Raw genomic sequence first — 23,758 nt, 5'->3', positions numbered from 1 at the left:
CATCAAATAACAGCATGCAACAATTTAGGAAAAGATATATTTTTAAAGAGAATCCTGTACACAAATCAAACAGAAGGATACATTTAGGAAGGCTGAATTTATCCAAATTGGAAAGGACAAAATGCTATCAAATGTTTCCTGTATACAACTGATCTTGGAAGTCAGCTCCTGTTTTTACCCACGCAGGGCTCATTATCTCAGCTAGATACAGGGGAGATGGGAGACTTGTCATTTTGGAGGGACAATACTTAGGGAATTGTCCAAGTCATCTTAAGGTAGGAATCCCAAGAGCAACTAAGCCTGGATAAAAACCTTACGTTATCACACAGTTGAAGTCAGTTTCCAAGAAGAATATGATGACTTTACACAGAGTGTATAATTTGTGTTAGAGCAGATTTAAAAAGGACCTCGCCACAGCACTGAACATCTTCTAAGCACTGTACAAACATTAATTAATACTTACCGGAGCCTCTAAGTAGAGAAAAAATGGTTACTTATCCTGCAGTAATGGTGGTTCAAGTGTGATAGCCAGTATGGATCCCACTGTCTGCAAGTTCAGACATTTTTCTGAGTAGCCTGGTCACATACACACTTTGTGTCTTGTCCTCCCGTGGAAGAATATAAAGACAGGAGCAGCCCCAACTCCTGCAACTCAAAGCTTTTGACTAATGAAGATGACAAAGCATGGATAGAGAACCCTTCACGGGATCCACACAGATAACAGCCTCTCAAAGAACCACAGTTGCTACAGGGTAAGTAATTATTCTTTCTTTCTTGACTATGCATTAATGTAGAACCAGCTGTAGGCAACTGGCAAGCACCATTCTCTCAGGATACTGGGAATGAGGAGAATCAGTTGTATTGATCAGCTAGGGACCTTGAAGTCTCCTTTTCCCATACACTCCTACTTATTCCCATATATCAAACTACCTGTCAATATTCACCACTTCATATACCCCTAGGATCACTGGGCAGCATCAAGATTTTAACTAAATACCATACCTTCTGTTCTTCTACCAGCCCTTCATTTAACTCCTGCTTAGGTTCTCCAATGCCGAGTTCCATTGGCTCCGGCATTTGCCGCTGTTCCTGGGCAGCCAGCACAGCATCATGAAGGGTTAGAAAGAACCGCGCTTTGGTGACACAGTTGTCGAAGAAATCATTCTTCTCAAAGATTGCTACTACAGAAACTTAAAAAAAATAAAAAGAGTCACAGCAAACAGCATCACTAAAGCATTTCACTTGGGTTTAAACTTATTTTGTTCCTGCAAACAACCCAGAAAGTGGCCAATACAGCATTACTAATACTATACTTACGGTGACAGCTAGCTATCAGGACTGTGATGCCGATATTCTGGAACATGTGGAAGATCTGGTGAGAGAAGTTCATATTAGGGGGAAGACATGCTCTACACAGAAATACCTGGGCACCTAAAGGCAGGACAAAAAAGGGGAAAAAAAGCACTTGCTTGTAATTTGTTGCCTCCAAAACTCCTGTTTTTTCCAGGAGTCTCACTCAGGGAGTCTTACCCTCAGCACAAAAACAGCAGAACTTTCACAAGTTCTTGGGGCAAATCATGTGCCAACCCAAAATGACCATCAAGTATCACTCTCTGTAGCAAACAAATGTTGCCATGCCATGTGCTTGTATTAGTTCCTTTGGTCATACTACAAGTGAAGCTTCCCTGACACTAAGCTCATCACAACCCACACACAGAGTTAACAATGGAAATCAGGATTTACATTTGCAAACCCAGCCAGTGATATAGAAGCATTTCAAGCTATGCTCACATTGAAGTACCTGAATACTAATTAACTTGGTTTTACAGACAGCCTATATGCTTAGGACTTTCTGAATGCTAATTTAAATTAAGGCATCTCAAGCTGGCACCCCAAAATTGGGACACGACAAACCATTCAAAATCATTCACTGTTTCAGACGATTTAGACCAAGATGTAAGTAGAGGAAAATTACGGAAAACTGAGTGACAATAAAGCGGGATTATCTTCAAAGATGCACAACCACAAGGAATTTGTTTTCTCTGAAGATGCAATCTGCTAGGACTTTCACCTCAAGACTAAAAAACTGAGAACCACTGCTTTAAGCTAATGAGAAACAGGATATTGGCACACTTCAGGTGCTACTTTTATATGCATTCAAGGGACTTACCTGTCGAAGTAAGTCTGAAGCTTGCAAATCCACAAACTGTACCATACTAAAGTCTAAAATAATGGTGTGAACTGGATATATCGAGGACTCTGTGCATTCTGCTGCCTGACACAACAGCGTTGTGGAGTTATCCAGTCCACGGTCTAAAGGAAACAATGTTCTTTTCCCTTCATCCTTCCGCTTTCCAGTCTCAGGTCCTGCTGCCCTGCCTCTGATGTCTTCAGGCCGGCCAGGGGATAGTGCTGAAAACCCCGTTGAAAGAGTCTCAGAGCTGTGTTTACTTTCAAATTTCGACCAGCGTATCAAGTTCAGGGAAGATGATGAAGCCCCACTACTTCTGTGACTTCGCTTTACCAGTTTCTCAGTATATGGGATCTAGAACGGAGAGCATACAGTCAAGGGAATGGGCTACAAGGTAGAAATGTCCTTGTTATATGATATAATATATGATACAATAACGTAGTAAATCATTCAAGGCATTTTCCTTCCCTCATGGTAGTAATGCCTTTGAGATTATGCTAAGAACAGAAGACAATAATATGAATATGTCAATTAGCAGGAGACCCTGGTTGTGGTCAGCAGAATACCTTCAGCCACCCAAGAACTGCATTGTTACCCTACTCCTTAAGATCATCATTGCAATGTCCCTCATCAATTTTACATTTTTTTATTTAAAAAAGAGAAGGAAATTTATGAAGTTTCATGCAGCATATCTTCCTGCTATGAACAAGCAGTCTCTAGGATGCATTAATGAGAAAATTGACAAGGTTTTCATTTTTTTCTTTAATAGTTCAAATATGTCGAAGCCAAACCCTTGTTTTTAAGATTCAGTGGATCTCTATACCTTAGTCCTCTTTCTAAGCCCTTTCAGCAGACAATTTTAGCTCAACTTATTATTTAAAAAAATGGAATATTGACTAGCTCCCACTTTAGCTTTTACACTAGAAAATGAGTTGAAAGTGGCTGAAAGGTTCACATACTGTGGCTCGACTCTCTGGGAGAAGCTTGACGTTCAAAACCATCCTTCCCATCAGTCCCACACACCTTCCCCAGACTAGTTTTCTTTAAGTCCACCCCCAACCCTCCCACAGAAGTATTTTATTATCTTTAGCTAACTACCCAGCATAGTTTGAGAATTAAGAATATTTTAGTAGGATTATCCATGTCCTGAAGTCTCTTCAAGATATTTGCCTATGAATTTGTCAAGTATAGGTAGGAGGATGAGACTGACTGAATAGAAGGCATTCAATTACCACAGAATTTAAAATAAGGAAAAGAGAAATCATCTGATCATCAAGGGCGCCTGTAGGCAGAGATTGTGGCTGGCAGGATTTAAGGTATTTATTGCTCCTGAGCTAGTGAATACCTGGCATAGGGACTGGCCAGAATTCTTCAGACAGTCAGTCCCCGTTGAGCCATTTGACATAATCACTTCTTTCAGTCAAGGAAAGGGAAAGAAGGTAATAATGTTGGATTTTTATATTTCAGGTCAAGTCAGCCAGCAAGCAGAGTACAGTATCTATTCATCTAGGTACAAGTGAGAACAGAAGGATCATGCTTGTTATTTCTGATTTGCAAATATATGTAATTTTATATGCAATGCAGACAATACAAGTTTCTGGCAAGTTTATAACAGGGCCCTCAGTGCCAGAAAGTTTGGATGCTGTAGCTGGATCACTAGATAACTATTAAAAAGCAAATAAGGCTGCTTACCCTGGGTAATGGCTCAGGTGGATCACAAACACAAGCACATTTAAAATCTTTTCTCTGAACTCCAGTGTCAGACAGGCTGACTGAGATTAAAGCTCTCATTTCATTTTCATCGAGGGGCACTGCTTTCATATCCATCTGGAAAAAACAAGTGAGTATATTGGAGAGGACTGTGTATTTCCAGAACAGCAGTTCAGAAGCGGGTGATGACAGGAAAAATGGCATTTACCTTACGTAACAAGTATTCTTTGAAGTGTTTCATATTTGCAAACGAGATGGAGGAGCAGCACTGGAAGATTTTAACACCTTCAATCTCCACTGCCTGCAAGACAAAACCCAAGCCGCTGAGGGCTGTCCACATGTAAGTACAATTATTCACTTGACTCTGACAATTATGTTTACACTGTCTGTAGAGATATCCATACACACTTTAAGCTTATCGCCTTGGGTACTAGCAGCAATCTAGCCATGGAGCTCAATAACGATAATTTACCCTGGCACAAAGCTGTCTGCAGTGTAGGCATACCAAATGGGTCTCCTCTTACTATAGCTGAAAATGGTTTAGCTACTAGAACATAGACAAGCCAAATTGCTTTCAAGAGTCACTATCTCCTATTTGTGTACACTAGCATTTTTCTAAAATGTTCCCATCTTTGTAGTTTACTACTAGGGGCATACTAATGTGGAAAGGGCCTTGCTATTATCTGTGGTGGAGATAGACTATTCATTGTGGCCACAAGGGACAGGACAAGGAACAATGATCCTTGCAGCAAGGGTAATTTAGGAAGAACTCCTGCACTGTGAGGCTACCCAGAGAGGTTGTGAAATCTCCACCCTTGGACATTTGTAAGAGCAGAGTAGACAGACATTTGGCTGAGATGGCTCAGTCAAAGACAATCCTGCCTTGAGGAAGTGGCTGGACTAGATAACCTCCTCAGGTCCCTTCCAACCCTACTCTTTTATGATTCTGTCATTGTTCCCTACTGCAGATATTGAATTATCTGTACAGATTTTCAAATCTTACAATGAACTGAACGTGATGGGTGACCCATGGACATTAATGTGCATGTAACAAAGATTAGAGGAGGGGGTGGCATGTCATTTTTTTCTCTTACTGCTTTGTAGTCAGATAAACTTCTATAAATATCCATGTGTTGAACCTGACCCAGCATCATCATCTTCATTCTGAAACCAGATGTTTATTAGGCTTTTAAAGAGAAAAGGGAAAAAATAATAGCTCTCAACATTTTTGTCCCTGGAGTTCAGGGACATTACATTACTATTACATTGTTTTAGCCATAGTTCTTTGTGAAAATGAGCTGTACATATCCACACCCTTTGGATGCATCTGTACCCCCAACTCTCTTGAATTCTCTGTGCCAAGCCATGGAAACTCCATATAAAAGGTAGGCAAGGAAACATCTTTTCCCCACAAAACATCCTCATTATTCAGCATAGCCCCTAAAGAAGTGGAGGAGGATCTGAAGTGTGGAAAGCATGAATTTGTAGTAACATTCTACTCAAAATCCATTTACCGGGAACTTGCTTGTTCTTTTGAGTGCCATCAGTACAAATACTCACTTGTGGTAAATGTATATGCAGTAACAACCCTGTAAGGTGAAAGGGATGAAGAAGATGCTTAACTGAAATATGATTGCAGAATTGCTTTTCCAAAGTGTTCATGGCATTTCAAGTCTAGCTCAGGAGAGCAATGCTGTATGGAAGTGTAAAGCAAGTGTTAAGAAGCAACTTGAAATATTTGCAGAAGTGAAACATTCCAAGGGAGTGACTTAGATGCCACCTCAGACCAATTCACATGCGTTCTCATGTGTTCAGGGACTGGGATGCTCACTGGCTTAGTTTGTGTCTGTATAAGATGTAATCTACTCTGACATGCACTGGCAGGACATGCACTGGCAGGAAGTAACCTCTTCAACAGGTATATCAAGATAAGCTTCAAGTATTTGGCAGTGAGAGAAATAATGGTGTTTTGTTTTGTTTAGGATAGTAGCTAAGAACCCTTTATGCTGTCTACATTGCATCTCTGGCAGTGCTGGGAGCACCTGCTCTCAAACATATCCTGCCTCTGGCTTCCATTCACATGCACCAAACCCAGAAACACAGCAATACAAAGTCAATCTAGGAGCATCCCTGGTGCTGCCCTTCAGACTTCTGCTACCAGAGTGCTTGAAGATGGCCATAGGAGAGAACTTGGAGCAGCTTTACTGCCATATTTCTGACTTTGACATAAGCAAGCAGGAGCAGGGGGGTGAGTTATGTTCAAGAGTGGGTGCTCCTGGCAGCACCAAGGGCATGATGCAGACATATCTTTACTATCAGTCTTTAGTCATCTGCTCTGGCAGCAAATGTGTTCAATGAAAAGATAACAGACTGAGACTCGAGTGAATTTCGGTAACTTCTCTGAAATAAGGACACAGGACTGCCACCTTCTCTTTATGGAATCTTTATGGGGGGGACACTTGGCTGGATGGCAGCTCTGTGGAAAAGGACTTGGGAGTCTTGGTAGACCACAGATTTGATACGAGTCTGTAGTATAATGCAGCCATACAAAAAGCCAATGCGGTTTTGGGCTGCATCAAGAGAAGCATTAGGTGCAAGATGCAGGAGGTGATAGTGCCTTTCTACTCAGCACTGGTTAGGCCTCATCTGGAGCACTGTGTGCACTTCTGGGCTCCAGATTTTAAAAAGAATGTGGAGAAGTTAGAGAAGGTCCAGAGGTGGACAACAAAAATGATCAAGGGCTTAGAAGGCAAGTATATCAGGAGAGGCTGAAGGAGCTGGGCATGTTCAGCTTGTGGAAAAGGCACTGTAGAGGAGCCATGAGAACAGTCTTCTAATATTCATAAAGGCTGCCATAAAGAAGAGGGAAAGCACATTTTCTCTCTTGCTGCAGAGAAGGGGATGTAGATCAATAAGGTGAAGTTGTAGCAAAGTAAATTTAGATTGGAAAACTGAAAAAATCTTCTCCACTGTGAAAATGATGAGGCAGTGGAACAGATTGCCTAGGGACATTGTGGACTCTCCATCACTGGAGGTGTTGGAAGAGGTTGGACAGCCACTGGCGGGGATGGTTTTGCCTCAGCTATGCCTATTTTCTACAATGAGTATTTCCCATGCTTTGGGGCTCTGCTGGTTGCTCCCACCCCTCCCCCTTGCTTCTGCTATTTGTGGCAGGGTGTTTTTAAACCTCTCCAGAGGCATTGCGTGTTGGCTACTGCTAAAGCTGGGGACTTCAACAGGGATGTGCCAATTCTCCTGCTAGGAATAAAGTCAGAGGTTTCTGGCTAGAAGGTCTTGCCCTCTATTCAGGATCAGACTGATTGCTATGTTTGGGGTCAAGAAGGAATTTTACCCCATGGTCAGATTGGGATGGACTGTGGGGGTTTTTGCTTTTCTCTGTAATGGGGGCATGGCCCTCCATCCAGGACTTCTTGAGCATATATTGACAACATTTTATAGAAGCAGGACATTGGCTGCCATGGGTCCCCTGCTTTACCTGTGGCATGTTAGGGTATTAGTTAGGTCTATGTTGCATCAGGGTTGAGGGTAGTCTTATGCAGAGTTTAGATTATGGTTGTACAGGATGGTTTGGATAGGGATGATCCTGCCTCAGGCAAGGGTTGGACAAGATGACCTCTGGAGGTTCATTCCAGCCCTATTTCTCTATGACTTCTATGACATACGGAGGGTCAGCCATTCCTGGCTGATCTTATCACAATGTACAATACATTTCAATAAATGACACATTTTCCCATAGACTCAAATGCATAGCTCATCAGCTTGGTTAGGATGAGGTTAAGGTCCCAGTCCATGCACTGATGGGAAGACATTAGACAGATCTCAAGGTTAGTTTGACTGAAGGCTTAACAAATCCAAAAACATACCGGTATCATCCAAACATCAGCTTAAAGAAAACATAGTGCACTGCCATAAGAACCCGTACCTGTGTGACCTCACAGTGATTATGAAGAAGGTGAACCCCATTGAGATGGCCAAGCCGATATCAAGACCGAGACAGAGAACCGCAGCAAAAGTCACAATCCAAATGACCTTTGAACAAAAGTCAGGAACAATAATATTAGTTATGACAAAGCTCAAAAATGTAGAACACACAAAGAATGCGCACATCTACTCCATATCAGCCAACAGCACTCTCACAGTCAAACCAGTAATTCAGCTGCCTCCTGCTCTGATGGATGTTTGAGATGGCTTCCTTTGAGTAGAGGTACTGTAACTCTTAGGAGGGTCATGGTAACTTTTTGGTTGAACTATTCTCAACATCATCACTAAGCGGGAGGATAGAGGAGTAAAAAATGGTAACAAGGGAAGTGTCTCTGCTTTACTCTTGGAACAGCTTTAGCCTGAAAATGATCACAGGCAGGCCTGAATGACCAAGGGCACTGAGAATTTCCAATTTAGTTGGAGCTCCATCAATTCAGCCCCAAAGAGCCTTTTCAAAAAGAAGTCTTATGCTAAAACCTTTAGTGGAGTAACATGAAAAGTATTCCTGGTATGGCCAACTGAAGAAAGTACAACCACTCTTGCTGGCTGTATTTTTCCAACAGTCAAAGGTAATATCAGCAGAGATCAACAGCCTCTTCCTTATTAGAGACGTATTTCTTCCATATTAGAGGAGGCAACCTGTTCAGATGAGCTACCACAGCCCACAGACTCAATGAGCCTGTGAGTTGGTGTTGCAAGTTCATAGACTATTAGAAAGCATTGTTTCCAGCTACAAGCTTTTATATGGAATAGATTACCCACATTTCATCATATAAAGGTATATGCAGGCTGCTACAAACAGTGGCTTCCCTTGCTCCTCCTATCAAAAACACAGCGCTGTCTGACCTCAGTGAAAATAGAGGATCTCAGTTCTGAAAAATCAACTCTTCAGTTTAATTTCCTTCCTTTTAATATACAGAACTCAAAAAGAGTGCATCTACTTATTGTTCAGGTATTTATCCAATAATGAACAAGATCACATCTGAGCACTCAGCATTTGCTTACTTCAAGCTTTTCTTGAGAGCATGTTGTTGGTTTCTAACATTTGTATGATTAAAAAAAAATAAGGTACATTTTTCATATGTAGTTGTGCATGGCCTATTTCTAGGAGAAGCTGTTTCCTTCAGCCTCCAGTCAATTATAAAGCTCCTGAACAAATGCCTCCTGTAATACTCTGAGGGCATCAGCAATAACAATCTCTCTCAATGCTGAAGTAGCTGCAAACAGATTTGTAGAACTGTTTCAATGCATCCAGCAGCCATTTCTCTTTCGGTGAATTCCCCCCGGGTTTTTGCTAAATGGCCATTTTTCCAAGAGCACCTGCATTGTTATGTTTTCCCCCTTTGCCTCCCCAAAAGGTTTGTTTCTTCCTTAAAGCTCCCTCTAATCACGGGGCTAGTCTTTCAACACTTACTAAATGATACTTATCTTGCCTCCACAGGGTGGGGATGTCCAGAAATTTTTCAAGAAATGGAAACATGTTGACCATTACAATAGCAGCTAGGACAGCCTATACAAGTCAAAGAAAAATAGCATTTATTCTCCTATTAATTCTTTGTGGAACTCTGACCATGCCAAGTTATGAAGACACAGACAGTGGCTAGATCAGCTGCTAAATTAAGGCCTTGAAATATCCACATTCCAATAATTGCCATGGATACATATGACTAAAACTTCATCTAATTTTTAAACCCATATTAAATTTGTTAATGGTCTCTTGTCTAATTACATAACAGCTTCTGCCAGTATAATTGGATCTTACTATGTGTTAAATTCCTCTACAGTATTCTTCAGTGAATCATTGCAAATATCCCTGTGTTTCTGCATTACTGAAGTACATACTGCTGTTTCAAAGAGTGGTTTCAGTTAGCTCCAGCAGCTCACAACTAGATAGGGGAAGCTATTTGACATCATTTTTCTTTCCTTTGTAGATAAGTGAATAGGAAGTGGGTGGGTAACATCCACTTTGTCAAGTAGCTCTGAGGAAGAGTATGCTCCCTATCTCATAAAGAGCCCAGATGACAAATGGAAGTAATGCTCAGTCCCATGTCCCCTATTTAAAACCTTCAAAAGAATAAAAAGATCTACAGGAAAGATTAGGGGAAAGAAAGAAAAAAAAAAACAGTTCACCCCAAAGAATATATAATTGATAAAATGTAATTATAGTCCCGCATGGCAATGTAAGGTCCGCAGGAGACAATGTTTGCAACCTTATGGTTTTGGAATAAGTCTCAAAGTCCAAGCTTGTATCCCCAATTTCCAGCTGGAGGGTTTTCTCTCTCTCTCTCTCTCTTTCTTTTTTGCATCTCAGCCTCATCTAAAGCACCAATCCTGCAAACACTTATTTGCGTATGGATGTAGCTCACAGATGCCTACAGCTCCACGGGAGGTTGTGTGTACAAGTTTGCAGATATGCAGAGGCACAGACATTTCTGCAATGACCTGGATGTAGACCATTGCTATAAAAGCCTCAATTTGGCAGTGGCTGTGTGAGGGCTAACACGGTAGCTATTGGCGATGTAGCAGGGTACAGGAGGTAGGTGAGAAGGGAATCCTGCCTCTGGCTGGAGCGAACAGCCTCTGGATGAGCCCAAATGGAGCACATCCGCCTGCCCCAATTCTGACGCTCCCATCCATAGTCAGTGCTCAGGGCTTGTGTCCTGGTTACACTACTGCAGATATATAACTGCGATGGGAAGTGAAACATCCTTTAAAAATGATGGATTCTGAGTATGAAGTTTCATTTTTTAACCAAGGAACTTAAGATTTTTCTAAAGGTAGTATACCGCCCTACTTTATCAGAAAGGTGCAAAAAAAATAGCAGCATTGCCGGTTTGGTAGAGGACCGTTTGAAATTGCGTAGCCAGTTCCTTTCTGACTGTGTCTCCTCAGAACTGTAGAAGGGTGTGAGCTGAAAAAGGGAAGTTAATTCAAGCTGAGGAAGAGTAATGAGGCTGAGCACTGGAGCACAGCCGCCAGCAGGAGGAAAGGCATTGCCCATGAAGAGACTGCTGAGCCCAAAGCTGGGGGAACCAGAATCTGCAGAGGGCCTGTGCCAGTAAGGACTGTAGTGCATGGCTCCACTTGACAGATGGCCTGTAGTGGTAAGGACCAGGTGGCAGAGGGACTGCAGTCGTGGACAGCAAGTGGAAACCAAAATCCCAAAATAGGGGCAGAGGTGAAGACTTCCTGAGAGACTGAGGTAGGAAGTGGTCCAGGGGGTTCTGCGGAGCTATGAAAGGAGATTAGACTGTAGAGTTATTCTCACAGCTGTTCAGGACCATAGTCTGGGACCCAGAGAAAGCGGTGGTCCTCGGTCCTCCTACCTCAATCTCCACTTGCCGCAATGGGTGTTTTGATGCTGCTGATCAGGCAATTGTGGGAGTTACTGCAACTAGTGGCTGGAGCAGTGCACACACTACAAGAGAATGAGAGACCATTCATGGAAAGAACCGTTGGGTATGTTTAGCCTGATGAAAAACTGTTGGGTGCTGCTGCCTGGTGAAAGGACTATGCGAGCAGGCAGAAGTACCCATCTCCCGACTTTTCACACTAAATGGGTAGAGCTGAGTGAGATGCAACATATTTTACCTGGAGTTTGAGCCTTCCCAGAAATAGGGGAGTCTGAACCTATAGCTTTGATTTGATCCAGTCCCTAGAAACATTTCACTGTAGCTTAATCATGACTCATCCCTGAAGATCCTTTCTTATTCTTAGTCATGGTAACAACCTACTTTCATTCTATTTGATGCTTACTTACATTGGGCAGAGCCTGGAAAAAGTATCCTAGTTTCTGCACTAACACCAGCATTATGGATGCTCCAATCAGTGCTGCAAGCTGAACACAAATATTGTATTAGAAATGTATTAGAAATATTGTATTTCAGAAATGAATTCCCAAAGTCTCAGGTTGTGTAGCTGCCTGCAGTGCCTCTTCCTGAGGCAATAAAGGAATGCAGGTTTCCACACTTAGGTGAGAGACAGTTCTTACACAGCCCCTCCAAAACTGCAAGTTTTAATGCTTCTGTGAGCTATCCCAGGTGGAAAATGACAGATAATAAGGAGTTTCCTCAAATAATTTGAATCCTGTCTTGGCCAAAACATGGGCAGTCTGAAGGCATATCTCAATACCTGTAAGAGTTTGGCCACCACTGGGAGCAGATAATCAAAATTACCCAGGCAAAACATCTCTCCACTGGTGAGGTGCAGTTGGTATAATTGCTTTGAGGAACTAAAAAGTTTGGGTCATACTTTATTCTGAAGTTGGCTGTGTCAGATTGACTGACTAACTATAGGGCTTTACTTCTGACTAATTATTCCCAAAATTCTGGTACTCAGCTACTCAGTGAATATATGCCAAGTCTGGGAGTCTAGCAGGTCTTATGGATGTAATAGGCCTGAGACCATAAGGATCTTATAACTGGGAAACCAGAGCTGGTGCAATGCTTAGAGCCAGTCTCTGTAAAAACAGCGATAGAAAAAGCCTTAGCTCTCCTGAAGGCTGAAAGCATGGAGAGATTACAACATAATTAACATCTTGGGTGGCAATGAAACAAAAGGTGAGTATCCTTACCATCAGACACACCTATCAGAAACCATTAGGTGGCTATCCTCAGAAATGAGACTAGGCATTGTGAATCACAAGTGAAGGGAGGTGCCTACATTCCTGAGAAGGGTGGGAATTCAGGTACACTGACTTTTCCTACTGGCTATCTTTAGGTGCCCTGTGGGATGCCAAAATCTAATTGCTCTTTGGCACCTCTGAAGTCTGTCCACGGATTGTACAGGAAGTGTAAGCACCTAATCTGGTCAAACTGAATTATCCTCTGCAGAAAGAAGTCTAATGCTTCAGCACTGTAACACCTCTGAGCAGGCACCTAATTGAAATTTTTTTTTTTTTAATTTAAATGTTCTGTACTCCAAACCCAATTAGCCAAAACAAATTCCAAATCCGTGAGTCAGTCCACCCCCATCTGGGGCTTCAGATGTTCCCAAAACCTTTGGCAGGCATCCTACTTGCAGGCCCAAGCCTGGAAGCTTGGGGTTCGGATGCCCCTGAGTTTCACTTGCCCCCAGCTATATGGCCCCAAGGAGCAAGCTAGGGAGGAGTCTCCCATTTCCATAAAGTGGGCATAAAGCCAAGGTTAACTATGCATTACCTATGTGGGTACTATCTCATGCCAGCAGAGTGGTCTTCCCCGGGTCTAACTAGGAAGCCACCATAGTGATCATGGTATTTCCCCTGCCAGGTAAGCATAGGACTACACTTGATCTGAGCCCTCAAGAGGCCAAGAAATAAATCTAGCTTGTAATCTTTTATTACACAGTCACATACTATTCCTTCTTCATGACCTGTATCTTGTTCACTGTACACAAAGGACCACAAAAGCAGCATGGGGACAGAAGTTACATTCGTTGCATGATCAGCCCCTTGAAAGCACTCTACAACCATGCCCTGACAGAAGTGCATGGCTGCAGAGTGCTTTAAAAGTGCCCGATTGCATGACAAATTAACCCTCATGTGAAAGTGCCTTCATTAACTTCTGTCTGACTGGGGCACCCACCCTCACTCCAGCACAGCCTGGGCAAACGCCAGCCTGAGCTCCCTCCCCACCCCTCCCTTTTCCCCTCTTCCACCATGCAGACGGCACTGGAGCTGGGAGGCCAGGTCAGTTTAACTCATGGCGCTCTCTGTGAAGTGAAAAATATTTTTCTGTGAACAGAAGTTTGTCAAGTGTCTGGATGAAAAGCAAGCCCTGATGAAATCATAGCAATCTAAACAAGTTTTTGGAAGCCTGACCTCATGATGGGGTGTTGCACTTCACAAAACTAGATCAACTTACCTGTGTTTTCCCACCTGTTTTCTCCTGAATGACAGTCCCAGAAAGAGCAGAGCTCACTGTAAAGCTCTTGAAAAATGAACTGAGGACATTGGCTAGCCCCACAGCTAACAGCTCCTGTAAAATAAAAAACAAACAAATGACATGCAACCCCCAAACTGGCTACTTATCAGAGCAGAAGCGTTCTGAGAATTAAACTTCTGCACATTCCCAATTGCTGGATGTCTGCCTGTGCTGCTACACATAGGGAACCTCCTGGAAAGCAATGCCTGCTATGGCTACACAAGCTCCCTTTCATAGCACCAGATGTTTGCAGTTGATGCTACAACAGAACCATATGGCCCCCAACATCAATTCCTTCTTTAAACAAGTCATTTGAGAATGAACTCTAAGTCACTGAACTAATAACATCCTAGCTAGTGAGTAACATGTCTCAGTGCAGTCTAATATGCCCACACAAATATAATCTGGAAAGGGGCTTCCCTTCATATTCCTCCACAAAGGCTATGCAAGATGTTATCCTGACTTCCTAACTGCCTTAGCTCTGGCTGAAAAAGGCCTCAAATCTTCCTAACAAACTAAATATTAAACAGTGCAAACTACCTCCCACTGCTCCTATGGTGCCATTGTTACTGCGCCGTCATTTAGTACTTCCTAAAGGAAGTTTAGATCTAAAGCCTTTGAAAGCACCCCTCTGGACAGAAAAAATCCCATGGGTAGATTTAGAAAGGAAGGAATCTGGGCTGCTTAGCTCTTTTATAACCTCAGCTAATGTTTTAATGACTGTACAGTCCCAGTGCTCACAGTGCTCCATGCGGGTCCTCAGCTTTGCTGGCACCAGTAAGAGATACATCTCACAAGTAGAAATATAGAGTTACCGTATTATAGAAGCAACAGATATTTTAGCTCAGCTTCTCCCTCCCCACACTCTCCAATTTATCTCCGTTCAGTTGCAAAATATCTCTATGAACGTATGATTGGTTTCAGGAAGGTTGCTTATTGTGTTACCCCCTCATCTCCTGTCTTGCTTCAGATAGCCAGGATTACATTGCTCTTCCTCCCATGAGAAAGACAGACAAATTGCTGCAAGAGCACTAGTCTAAGTTTTTGCTCTGCTCTTCCTACCGCACTCTCAGATATCTAGTGACTTGGATAAGTTTGGCTGGTTTAGGAAGTATGTGGGGGCTTTGCTCTTACCTGGTTGCTGGAGATGTGGTAATTGTGAATACAAGCATACCTCTTTCCCACAAAAACAAGAAGGAAGTAGCTCACAATAGCCAGGGAGAATGAATGGAATACAATCCTATTCAAATTGGATAAGTCTGGCAGCGTAGGCGGCAGAAACCTGGAACAGCAGAGAACTGGTAGTTTTAGTCTCCTTCTGTGCAATATGCTTATGCCCATGACCAAAACTGAAGACATACAATACCCCATAGGAGAGGCACTAAATGTTACAGGATTGGACACCACTATCTTTGACATGTGTGAACAGCAATGTGATTCAGTAAATGGTGTGGTACGGTATGGTCTTTAAAATGTTAGGTAAGGGAGGGATCAAAATGCTTACAGCTCACCTCTTCCCAAGCAGCACATGTACAACAGCTGGGCAAGATGCTAAGCATTACCTTATGCACTAGGCAAAGGCCTGACCAATGCACACAATGACACTTCATATCACATGGGATGTATGAGTTAGTTATTGGCTTGTGGTATATCCAAACTCCCTTAACTGTCTTTGACAGCACAGGCTGTTGCTATTTGCAACAGCAGTAAGTATATCCCCGAAATCCCACCTCCCACAGACATTTTCCTTTGCCAGGACAGGATGGATCCTGCACCTTCCATCTGGTTTTCACTGCTAATTTTCAATATCTCTATACCCCAGTTTTAACAGGTATAGAATCAAGATACTTAATATATACATTGCAAGGATATTATGGGTCTTAAACTATTAAGGTTTGAAAATACTTTAAATTCACTGAAAAGAAAGCCTCGTTCATTATTCATTGTATGGAGGCTGAGCAGGGGAAGTTCAGAAAAATAAAGGAACACATCCAAGAACCTTGTTCTAGCCACATAAAGGATTGAAAAGTGTTGTCCCATCTACCTTTTTCATTGACTTCACTTTAAAACAAATTAAATTGTTCCATGGTGGGAGGACTTTTGAACATAAGCATCAGTAAAACATTGTATAATCAGAGGACATATGCTGGAGGCTAGGCCCAGCTAAAATGTTTTTCCTGTTGTTCAACAGTAGGGACAAAGATTTGTCCCAACAAGTCTCGTGCTTACTGCTCCTATTTATTTATTTTAATGTCCAAATTACTCATGGTGCTTTTAGTAACAAAGCACAGTTTCATATCTTTTATTTATTATTTGGGCTTTTCAATATTGGCAGGTAAAAATAGGTGCCAATATTAAAAAACCCTAATTTCCTTCCCTGTATTAAAAATAAACCCAGATATCACTAAAGCAAATTTTAGAAACTGAATTTACTTTTTCTTGTATACTCTTGTTTAGTTTTGCCCTTATTAGTTTAAACAATGGATTTGACCTAATTTTGTCTCTGGTGGGGCTATGCATAGGCCTGTGCTTGTTGGGATAAAGGAGCCTTTGCTTCTATTTCACCAGTATAAAATCAGTCTGAGTTAGATTTCAGGAGGGAGTGAAAGTTCTCTCTCTCTCAACATTATAATAAAATTCATAGCTGGAGATTACTAACCTGAGTGGAACCATTTTGGCTACAACTTTACTGGATTCAGCACGGAGAGGAATATAATTAGAGATGATGGCGATTGTGACAATCTGAGAAATAAAAAAAGAAAATTATGACATTGATTGTACATTTTTTGGGGGGGCAGGAACTGTTTCTTCATGCATGTTATGGAATCTTCCCTACAAAATATGCCATGAAAAAGTTGTTTTTGTTTTTTTTAATTCTATCGTAACTAGAAACTCTTTGATATTCTGCAGAAAGAACCACAGGAGCTATATTCCAATGTAAGAGTGCCTTTAAATCAACTTTGAAACATCCTTTTAAGTAAGATTTTTTATTTCTGGCCCTCTGAGCCTTTTGCAGGTGACAATGATCGTAATGTAGTTATATCAAAGATGCCCTATTACAGCAATAAAATGCATTTCTAATTCCGACCTAGTTTATTTTTACTTGACAAATTCTGAACAAAGGACTGAAGATTTTCTTTCCACAGTTGTTAAATTATTTAGAAAGCAGGATGGATCCCCATTTACAATCCCCAATAATGGGTTTCTAATGGTTCAAATGCTCCATATTACATAGAGGGCACCAAATGGCCTTTAATTTTGCTGAAGTCTCTGTTGGACTCACAGGGTGTGTCCACACATGCAAATACGTGCACTTACAGCAGCTTAAAAATAGGAAGCGGTGCAAATTTGAGCTGGGGCTTTTTGCCTCAGCACACGTGCTCAGACTTGCACTTTGTTGTGGAGCAAATTGTGCCACTTGGGACAAAATAACCCTGCCTGGCTCCTTCGAGATCTGCAGCTGGGGGGGGAGCTAGAGCCTGGGACCAGCACCTGTGCTGTCCCCAGCAGTATACAAAGCTGCCCTGTCCTGGCCCCATCCATACAAAAAGCTGCCCTGGCAAGCAGCTCAGGGCCGGGCCATGGTGACAGGACCCAGAGCAGGATGCAGGGACTGTGCACTGGGCCCAGCCAGGTCCTGGGGCCTCTCTGCCACCCGGCTGGGCCGAGTCATGGTGGCAGGACCCGGTGCGGCACATGGGGACTGTGAGCCAAGCCCAGCCAGGTGCTGTTGCCCTTGGGGCCCCTCTGCCGCCCAGCCGGGCCAGGACCATGGCACCAGGACCTGGCGTGGTGCGCGGGGACCGCACACCACACCTACATAGGTCCTGCCGGCCTGGTCGGGCTGGGCGGCAGGAGCAGCCCCAGGGCCGGCAGGACCCATCTGGGGGCAGCATGCAGTCCCCCCGCACCGCACCAAGTCCTGCTGCCATAGTCCTGGCCCGGCTGGGCGGCAGAAGCAGCCCCAGGCTGGCAGGACCCCTCTGGGCCCAGCACATGGTCCCCGCACGCCGTGCTGGGTCCTGCTGCTAAAGGGCTGGCCTGGCGGCAGAGGGGCCCCAGGGCTGGCAGGACCTAGCTGGGTGTGGCGCACAGTCTCCGCATGCTGTGCTGGGTCCTGCCTGTGTCCTGCTGTGCCTGCGGGGCAGGGCATGGCGTGCAGCGGGACCTGAGCCAGCCCTGTGTGACTCGCTAGTCCGGCTTTGCACCAGAGCAGGTCACATGGCTCTGGGAGGCATGGGTCCTGTGCATCCCTCCCAGAGCCCTCCGACCTGCTCTGGTGCAAAGCCAGACTAGCGAGCTGCATGGGGCTGGGCTGGATCCATACCCCCTGCAGCCCCGGGGACATCCCCCCTGCCACTCCCCAAACCCTCTCACATCCCCCTGCCACCTCTCACCCACCCACACCCATGAACCCCCCCTGCCCCCACTGACCTTGGTGGTCTGATTTTCATGTAACAAGGAGCAAGACTGAGACAGAAACCTAGCAAATCACCTGCAAATCAGTGAAACAGCTAATTTCGAAACTCTGAAGTTCCTGTGTCACAACATTGCACTCAGACCACCATGTTCAAACCACAAGATTAAATTGTTTCTCATACAGTAAGTTTCTGCTGCTTTATATATTCATTTTAAGTATGACAACGGAGGTGTGGAAAACACTTACCATGAGAAGTTCCATAGGAAATTCAATAGGATTATGCTTATAAGTTATCTTGATACATTTGCTGACCCGTAGCATGACTACGCAGACCAAAAAAATCAATATACTGGTGGAATTTGCCTTTGGCAGTGCCATGCTGTAATACAACAGATTCTGAAAGGGAAATGGTATAGAGAGGATCAGCAAGGGCTATTACAGACATTTGCATGTTCCAACAGAATGATAAATGGATGCTCTTGTATTTGAACTGATAGGCCCACCTGATACAGAATTAAGTATCTTTAGTGAAGAGAGGAAAACAGATGGTAAAAACAAAGCAAAATATATTTTCTCAATATCTCTACAGTCTTAGTAAAAAGGGGAAATTTAGACTGGCTATCAGAAAGAGCTTCCTACCTATGAGGGTGACTAAACATGAGAACAGATTATCTAGACCAGTTCAAAACTTCCAAGGCTGGAGATTCCATAAGCGCAGGTTAGAAATACACTTGGATGAGTTGGCTTCAACAGGGGAGATCCTGTCTAGAGTGCGGGCTTGGGGGAAACTAGATTACCTCCTGATGTACTTTCCAGCCCCATTTTCTATAATTCTATATGGATACTCCATATATACCGTATTCCCTCTATCCTTTTACCATCCAAAAAATCTACATGACCTGTACAGCACATAAATTGAGATTTGCATAGATTTCCCTTAGCAACTGACTCACACTGAAATGATCTTAATTTCTGAAGCCATTTCTACCTTCTCCCTCCAAGATGCAAACATTTCTTTGAGCCAAAATTGGGTTTACTCACATAGAAAATGGCCAAGGGTCCCACATGGAAGTCAATCACAATCCCAAAAATGAAGGTGAACTGGGATACAATGACATGCAGTGCTGCTGCAGTGAGGTAAGCATCAATGAGGGTCTTTGGCAGATAGGTTGTGACAAAGCCCAAGCAAAAGCATCCTAAAAGCAACTGAAAGGAAGGCAGGACAGGAATAAGAAGCTGGTAGCACAAAAAAAAAGTGTGTGTTCCTAAGCAAGCCTTTTGTCACATGTAGTCATTGTATCTCCTACATCTTTTTTGCACGATAAGTCTAAAATACTACCAAATCAGAACAGTAGCCATTTGTATCCCCCTTTGTATATGTATATATAACTAGACAGACGTGAGATAGAGCTAGTTACTTATGTTAGTCTGAAGTCAGGCAGAAGTCAGGGTGAAGATGCATTTTATAGACTAACTGAATCAAGATGCATAAGTTTTTCTGAGCAAAAACAGCTGATGAAATGAGCTCCTGCTTACAAAAGCTTATGCATCTGATTTAGTTAGATAAAGGCACATCACTAGAGAATCTGGCTGTCATCTATATAAGACTTAACTTTAAACATTCATTTGTATCAAAGGAAATTCTCTGAGCCCCATGTTCTATCAGATGGATTAGGAATAACTCCTAGAGTAAAAACATGGATTTAACAGATTAAAATTGAGTACAGAAGTCAGGAAGTATAAAAGTAAATTCTTACAATAACGCTGTAGTTGGAAAAAATAAAATAAAATACAAATATCAAAAAGCTGAAATGCAGAATTAAGGTTAAAATGTACAAGTGACCCACACATTTCAAAGTATGAAAATCCACTGACCAATTACCAGGCTATCTGATATACTTAGCAAGATCCAAGGCTGAATAAATCGGGATCAGTGAGCTATAAATAATCTTAAAGGTGAGGTCAAAATGCTGAGATTGATGCACCAGAAAATGGAGCCAGTGGAGAGTGTAAGATGGGAGTGTGTGTGTAAAAGAGACATTATGAGAGCAACAGTTTGCAAAGGGGAAGTTTTAGCAGTTGTGTTTTGAGTGGACTAGAGAGGAAGGATTTTGAGATGTCAGAGAGGAGATGCCTGCAGTAGTCAAGAACAGATAGAAAGGTTTAAACAGAAGTTCTTGTTGTACTGACAGAAAGAAAAAATTATACAGGAAATATCATGGAGGAAGAGATTCCAGGATTTGGACATATCATGACTATGAGAGTCATGGGGTACAGGTGCTTTGAACATCATAGACCTTGGTCAGAAATCAAGGCAGAAAAGAGACACACCCTCATATTCCATGCAGTACAAAAATATTCAAATGTATTCAAAGACACATCCCACTTTTACCTGAATGATCCCAGTCAAAAAGGTTGTCGATGCAGTAAGATTTAAGGCATCCAGGTAACTCTTTATATAATTCTCATCTGAGAAATTGGCAAAACTATGATTAGGCGAAAGTGACAGGCTGAAGTTCAGAGTCTTCACAATGTCTGCCACCATTGCATTCAGGATGCTGAATGAGCCTGGGACCAACAGAAGCAAAGAAGAAGAGACATATGATTCCTGCAACCAAGATGAGTGTCTGAGTCACAAGTCCATGGTTCCTTCTCTCGTCATCAATCGGTGCACTAGACTCATCCCCATAAGTGCACATTTTAATATCTGCCTGTAATACCATTAAACAACTAAAAGTTGGCCATCACTGACTCCCCAGCCTAAATGATTGAGCATCCATTTATAGTTAGGTCAATTGGAAGTGGCCTCTGGCACAAGTCCAGAGTGCTGCTCACACTCACACCTCTGGAGCTGTAGCAAGATATCTTAACTACCCTACAAACGTAGGTTCAGCCTCTAGAGCGTGGACTCTCCAGGACTTCCTTCTGATTCTGGTGGAGACAACCTGCTGGTTCAGGATTTCTGTCTCCTACTGACGATAGAGGCTTCCTAGTGAATGCCCAGAATATTTTGCAGGTATGTGTTTCACAAGGCCTACTTTCAGAATCATGTAACTGAAAAATAATTAATGCAAAGGTTAGAACAGAGGTAGGCAATCCCTGGCATGGGTGCCAGAGTGTGGCATGCAAAGGCATTTTGCTTGGCACATGCACCTCAGGACAGATGGTGGGGAAAGAGCTGGGGCTGCTCCTGGCACACCAACATTTTACAAGTTGAGTTTGCAGGTGTTTTTGGCACTCTGCCTAAAAACGTTGCCAACTGCTGGGCTAGAAAGCAGTTTTAAATATACTGACATGAGGAAAATCCCACAAATGGAGAAGTAACAGTGTTTACTAGTTAGTTTCTATCTTTTTTATTGGCTAAGTGCAGTGCTAACTGTAAGAAGAGAACCTGTAATCAATACACAAAAAAGAAAAAAGTCTTGTCTTTTCCAATGAAATGTCTTAAAGGAAAGCAAAACAAAGAAGTAGGTATAGGACTAGGGCTATTGCCAAAAACATTTACCAGGACTATTTATTTATCTCCGGGGTGCATTTCTTTGTCGATCTTTCTGTTTCTTTTTTTTTTTATGCGCGTGTGTGTGTGTAGGTGTGCACAGTGTGCATACAGTACACCGTACAGAGTTAGGGAAAGTGAACTGTCAGGAGCTCAGTTGCAGCAAGTTTCTACCTAGCCCCACGAGCCAAGCTGTGATTTACAACCATGCTCTGAGTTGTGAAAAGGTAATGGAGGAGATTGTTTGGTGCTAGCCCAAGAGTGTGTGCAGCTTACTCTTCCAAGGTACTTTGACTCTCTCTGGGCTCCTATCCGTAACAAAGGAAGCCCATGCAAGAAACTATGTGGAATCCTTTCTCTCTTCTGCAGGTGTATAGGGCAGCCGACAAGCATCCAAGTTCATGCAGCAAGTCTGTTACAGAACTGAGAAGCAAGGGACTAGGAATCAAGATGCTCACTCACAAATCACGCTGCCAAATGTGATTAGATAGGTGAATGGACAAAGACAGGTATAATGACCTCCTGCATTTCCACAGGACACTGTGAGTGACCCCATATGATCTGTAGACCCAAGTTGTAGTACAGAGTAAAACTTACCAATGGAGATATGGCGTGAGGTCCCAAATATGACGTATGTTAATGAGCAGCAGAATGCAGAATAAAAGCCATTGATAATTGGCAATGGTAACCTGGTTAACAGAACTCCCGACAGCCCTGAAAGAGAAACATCAGTTTCCAATGGAAAGTGTACCTTGAAGGATCTTTATTTTCTATTTTTAAGTGAATTTTTCATGATGAAGGTACCAGCCTAGCAGCCCTGAAGGAGGAACTTCTGTATCATTATAGGACCAATACAATATAACAGCAGGGAAACAAGTTTCTCTCATGCTACCCTGCTATTGTCTCAATCTGGGTCTGTAGAAACCGTCTTAGGAGGCAAGAAAATAATTCATTTCCCATGGTCTATTCTATGGAGAGGATAAGAAACAAGATTTTCAACTATGGGACCAGTTAGTACCAAGGTAAGTGGAGGGGTTTGTGACATGGGCTCTAGTTAACTGGACTGAGAACAAGAAAGTAATTTTATTTAGGTCCCCTAATAGCAACCAGGTGGTAAAATTTTATGCAACTAACAAGTTAAATTGTACCAAAAGGTACAAACATTTGGTTTTGGCCTAATGTTTAGTTTCTGATCATTTGAAACAAGCAGTCCAGCAAAAGCAGGTGACTATTAAATTTTCTTTGTAAATTAATAAACTATAAGTAGACTAGGAAGTACTATTCATATTCAGGCCTGGACTAGATTCAGAATGAGGCTTAGGCTTGAAACCAGATCAGGTCTTGAGTTGACAACTTTACTGATCAGAACCAGAGGTTTGTTTTGTTTTATAAATTTTAGGTTCACAAAATGGAAATATTGAGAATTTAGTTGTTCTCCTGATAGCTCAGGTATACCCAAATATAACTGGAAAATAAATCTTTAGGATGGTAACACTGGGGCAGGTTCAAACCCAAGGCTTCTAACAAATTCAGATTCAAGCTTCCTGCTCAACTTCTTAGTAGCATCTAATCCTTAACATGCAATGTCTTTTATATAGTCTCAACTTAACCTGACCTCCAGAAACTGTGGGATAGATCAACCTAAGGATGGTCCTAGGGAGATCTGATCAACATCATTATCCTTTAGAAAACCTAATTCTTGTCAAAAAGAAACCCAGGAATGTTAGTAGGTATGTGCACATACTAAGTTGTGATCAAAAGTATATAAATACACGTGCCAGTATTCACAATCCTGTCTGCAACAGACCACAAAGTCAGTTAAATGTACAAAATATCAGTTTGTAGCCCACTGTATTATTTATAATATTACAAAAGAGGTAAGATGAGCGAGCATATAGCAATTTAGGGTAGAATATATTACAGTTCATAGAATCATAGAAAATGAGGGTTGAAGGGACCTCAGGAGTTCACATCTAGCCCAACCCCCTGCTCAAAACAGGACCAGCCCCAACTATCTCATCCCAGTCAAGGCTTTG

The 23,758-nt window shown here is 42.5% G+C and overlaps 1 protein-coding gene across 1 annotated transcript in view; it reads right to left on the bottom strand.

Annotated features, from left to right (window-relative positions):
* SLC26A8 (solute carrier family 26 member 8) overlaps positions 1-23,758 on the bottom strand; it is a 30,414-nt gene that overhangs the window by 2,001 nt on the left and 4,655 nt on the right. Inside the window, exons 3-18 of the mRNA XM_019492465.2 lie at positions 22,320-22,436; positions 20,619-20,794; positions 19,268-19,432; positions 18,473-18,622; positions 16,466-16,548; positions 14,941-15,088; positions 13,747-13,860; positions 11,664-11,741; positions 9,318-9,413; positions 7,845-7,951; positions 4,996-5,065; positions 4,110-4,202; positions 3,884-4,018; positions 2,171-2,545; positions 1,318-1,372; positions 1,003-1,190 (exon numbers count right to left, since the gene is read on the bottom strand). Coding sequence (XP_019348010.1) covers positions 1,003-1,190; positions 1,318-1,372; positions 2,171-2,545; positions 3,884-4,018; positions 4,110-4,202; positions 4,996-5,065; positions 7,845-7,951; positions 9,318-9,413; positions 11,664-11,741; positions 13,747-13,860; positions 14,941-15,088; positions 16,466-16,548; positions 18,473-18,622; positions 19,268-19,432; positions 20,619-20,794; positions 22,320-22,436 — 2,150 coding nt within the window. The remainder of the gene's footprint in view (positions 1-1,002; positions 1,191-1,317; positions 1,373-2,170; positions 2,546-3,883; positions 4,019-4,109; positions 4,203-4,995; positions 5,066-7,844; positions 7,952-9,317; positions 9,414-11,663; positions 11,742-13,746; positions 13,861-14,940; positions 15,089-16,465; positions 16,549-18,472; positions 18,623-19,267; positions 19,433-20,618; positions 20,795-22,319; positions 22,437-23,758) is intronic.

Source organism: Alligator mississippiensis, chromosome 14 (assembly GCF_030867095.1).
Source record: "Alligator mississippiensis isolate rAllMis1 chromosome 14, rAllMis1, whole genome shotgun sequence".
Lineage (NCBI taxonomy): Eukaryota > Metazoa > Chordata > Crocodylia > Alligatoridae > Alligator > Alligator mississippiensis.
Note: the sequence above shows the minus strand (reverse complement) of the source record. Positions and strands in the feature narration are given on the sequence as shown.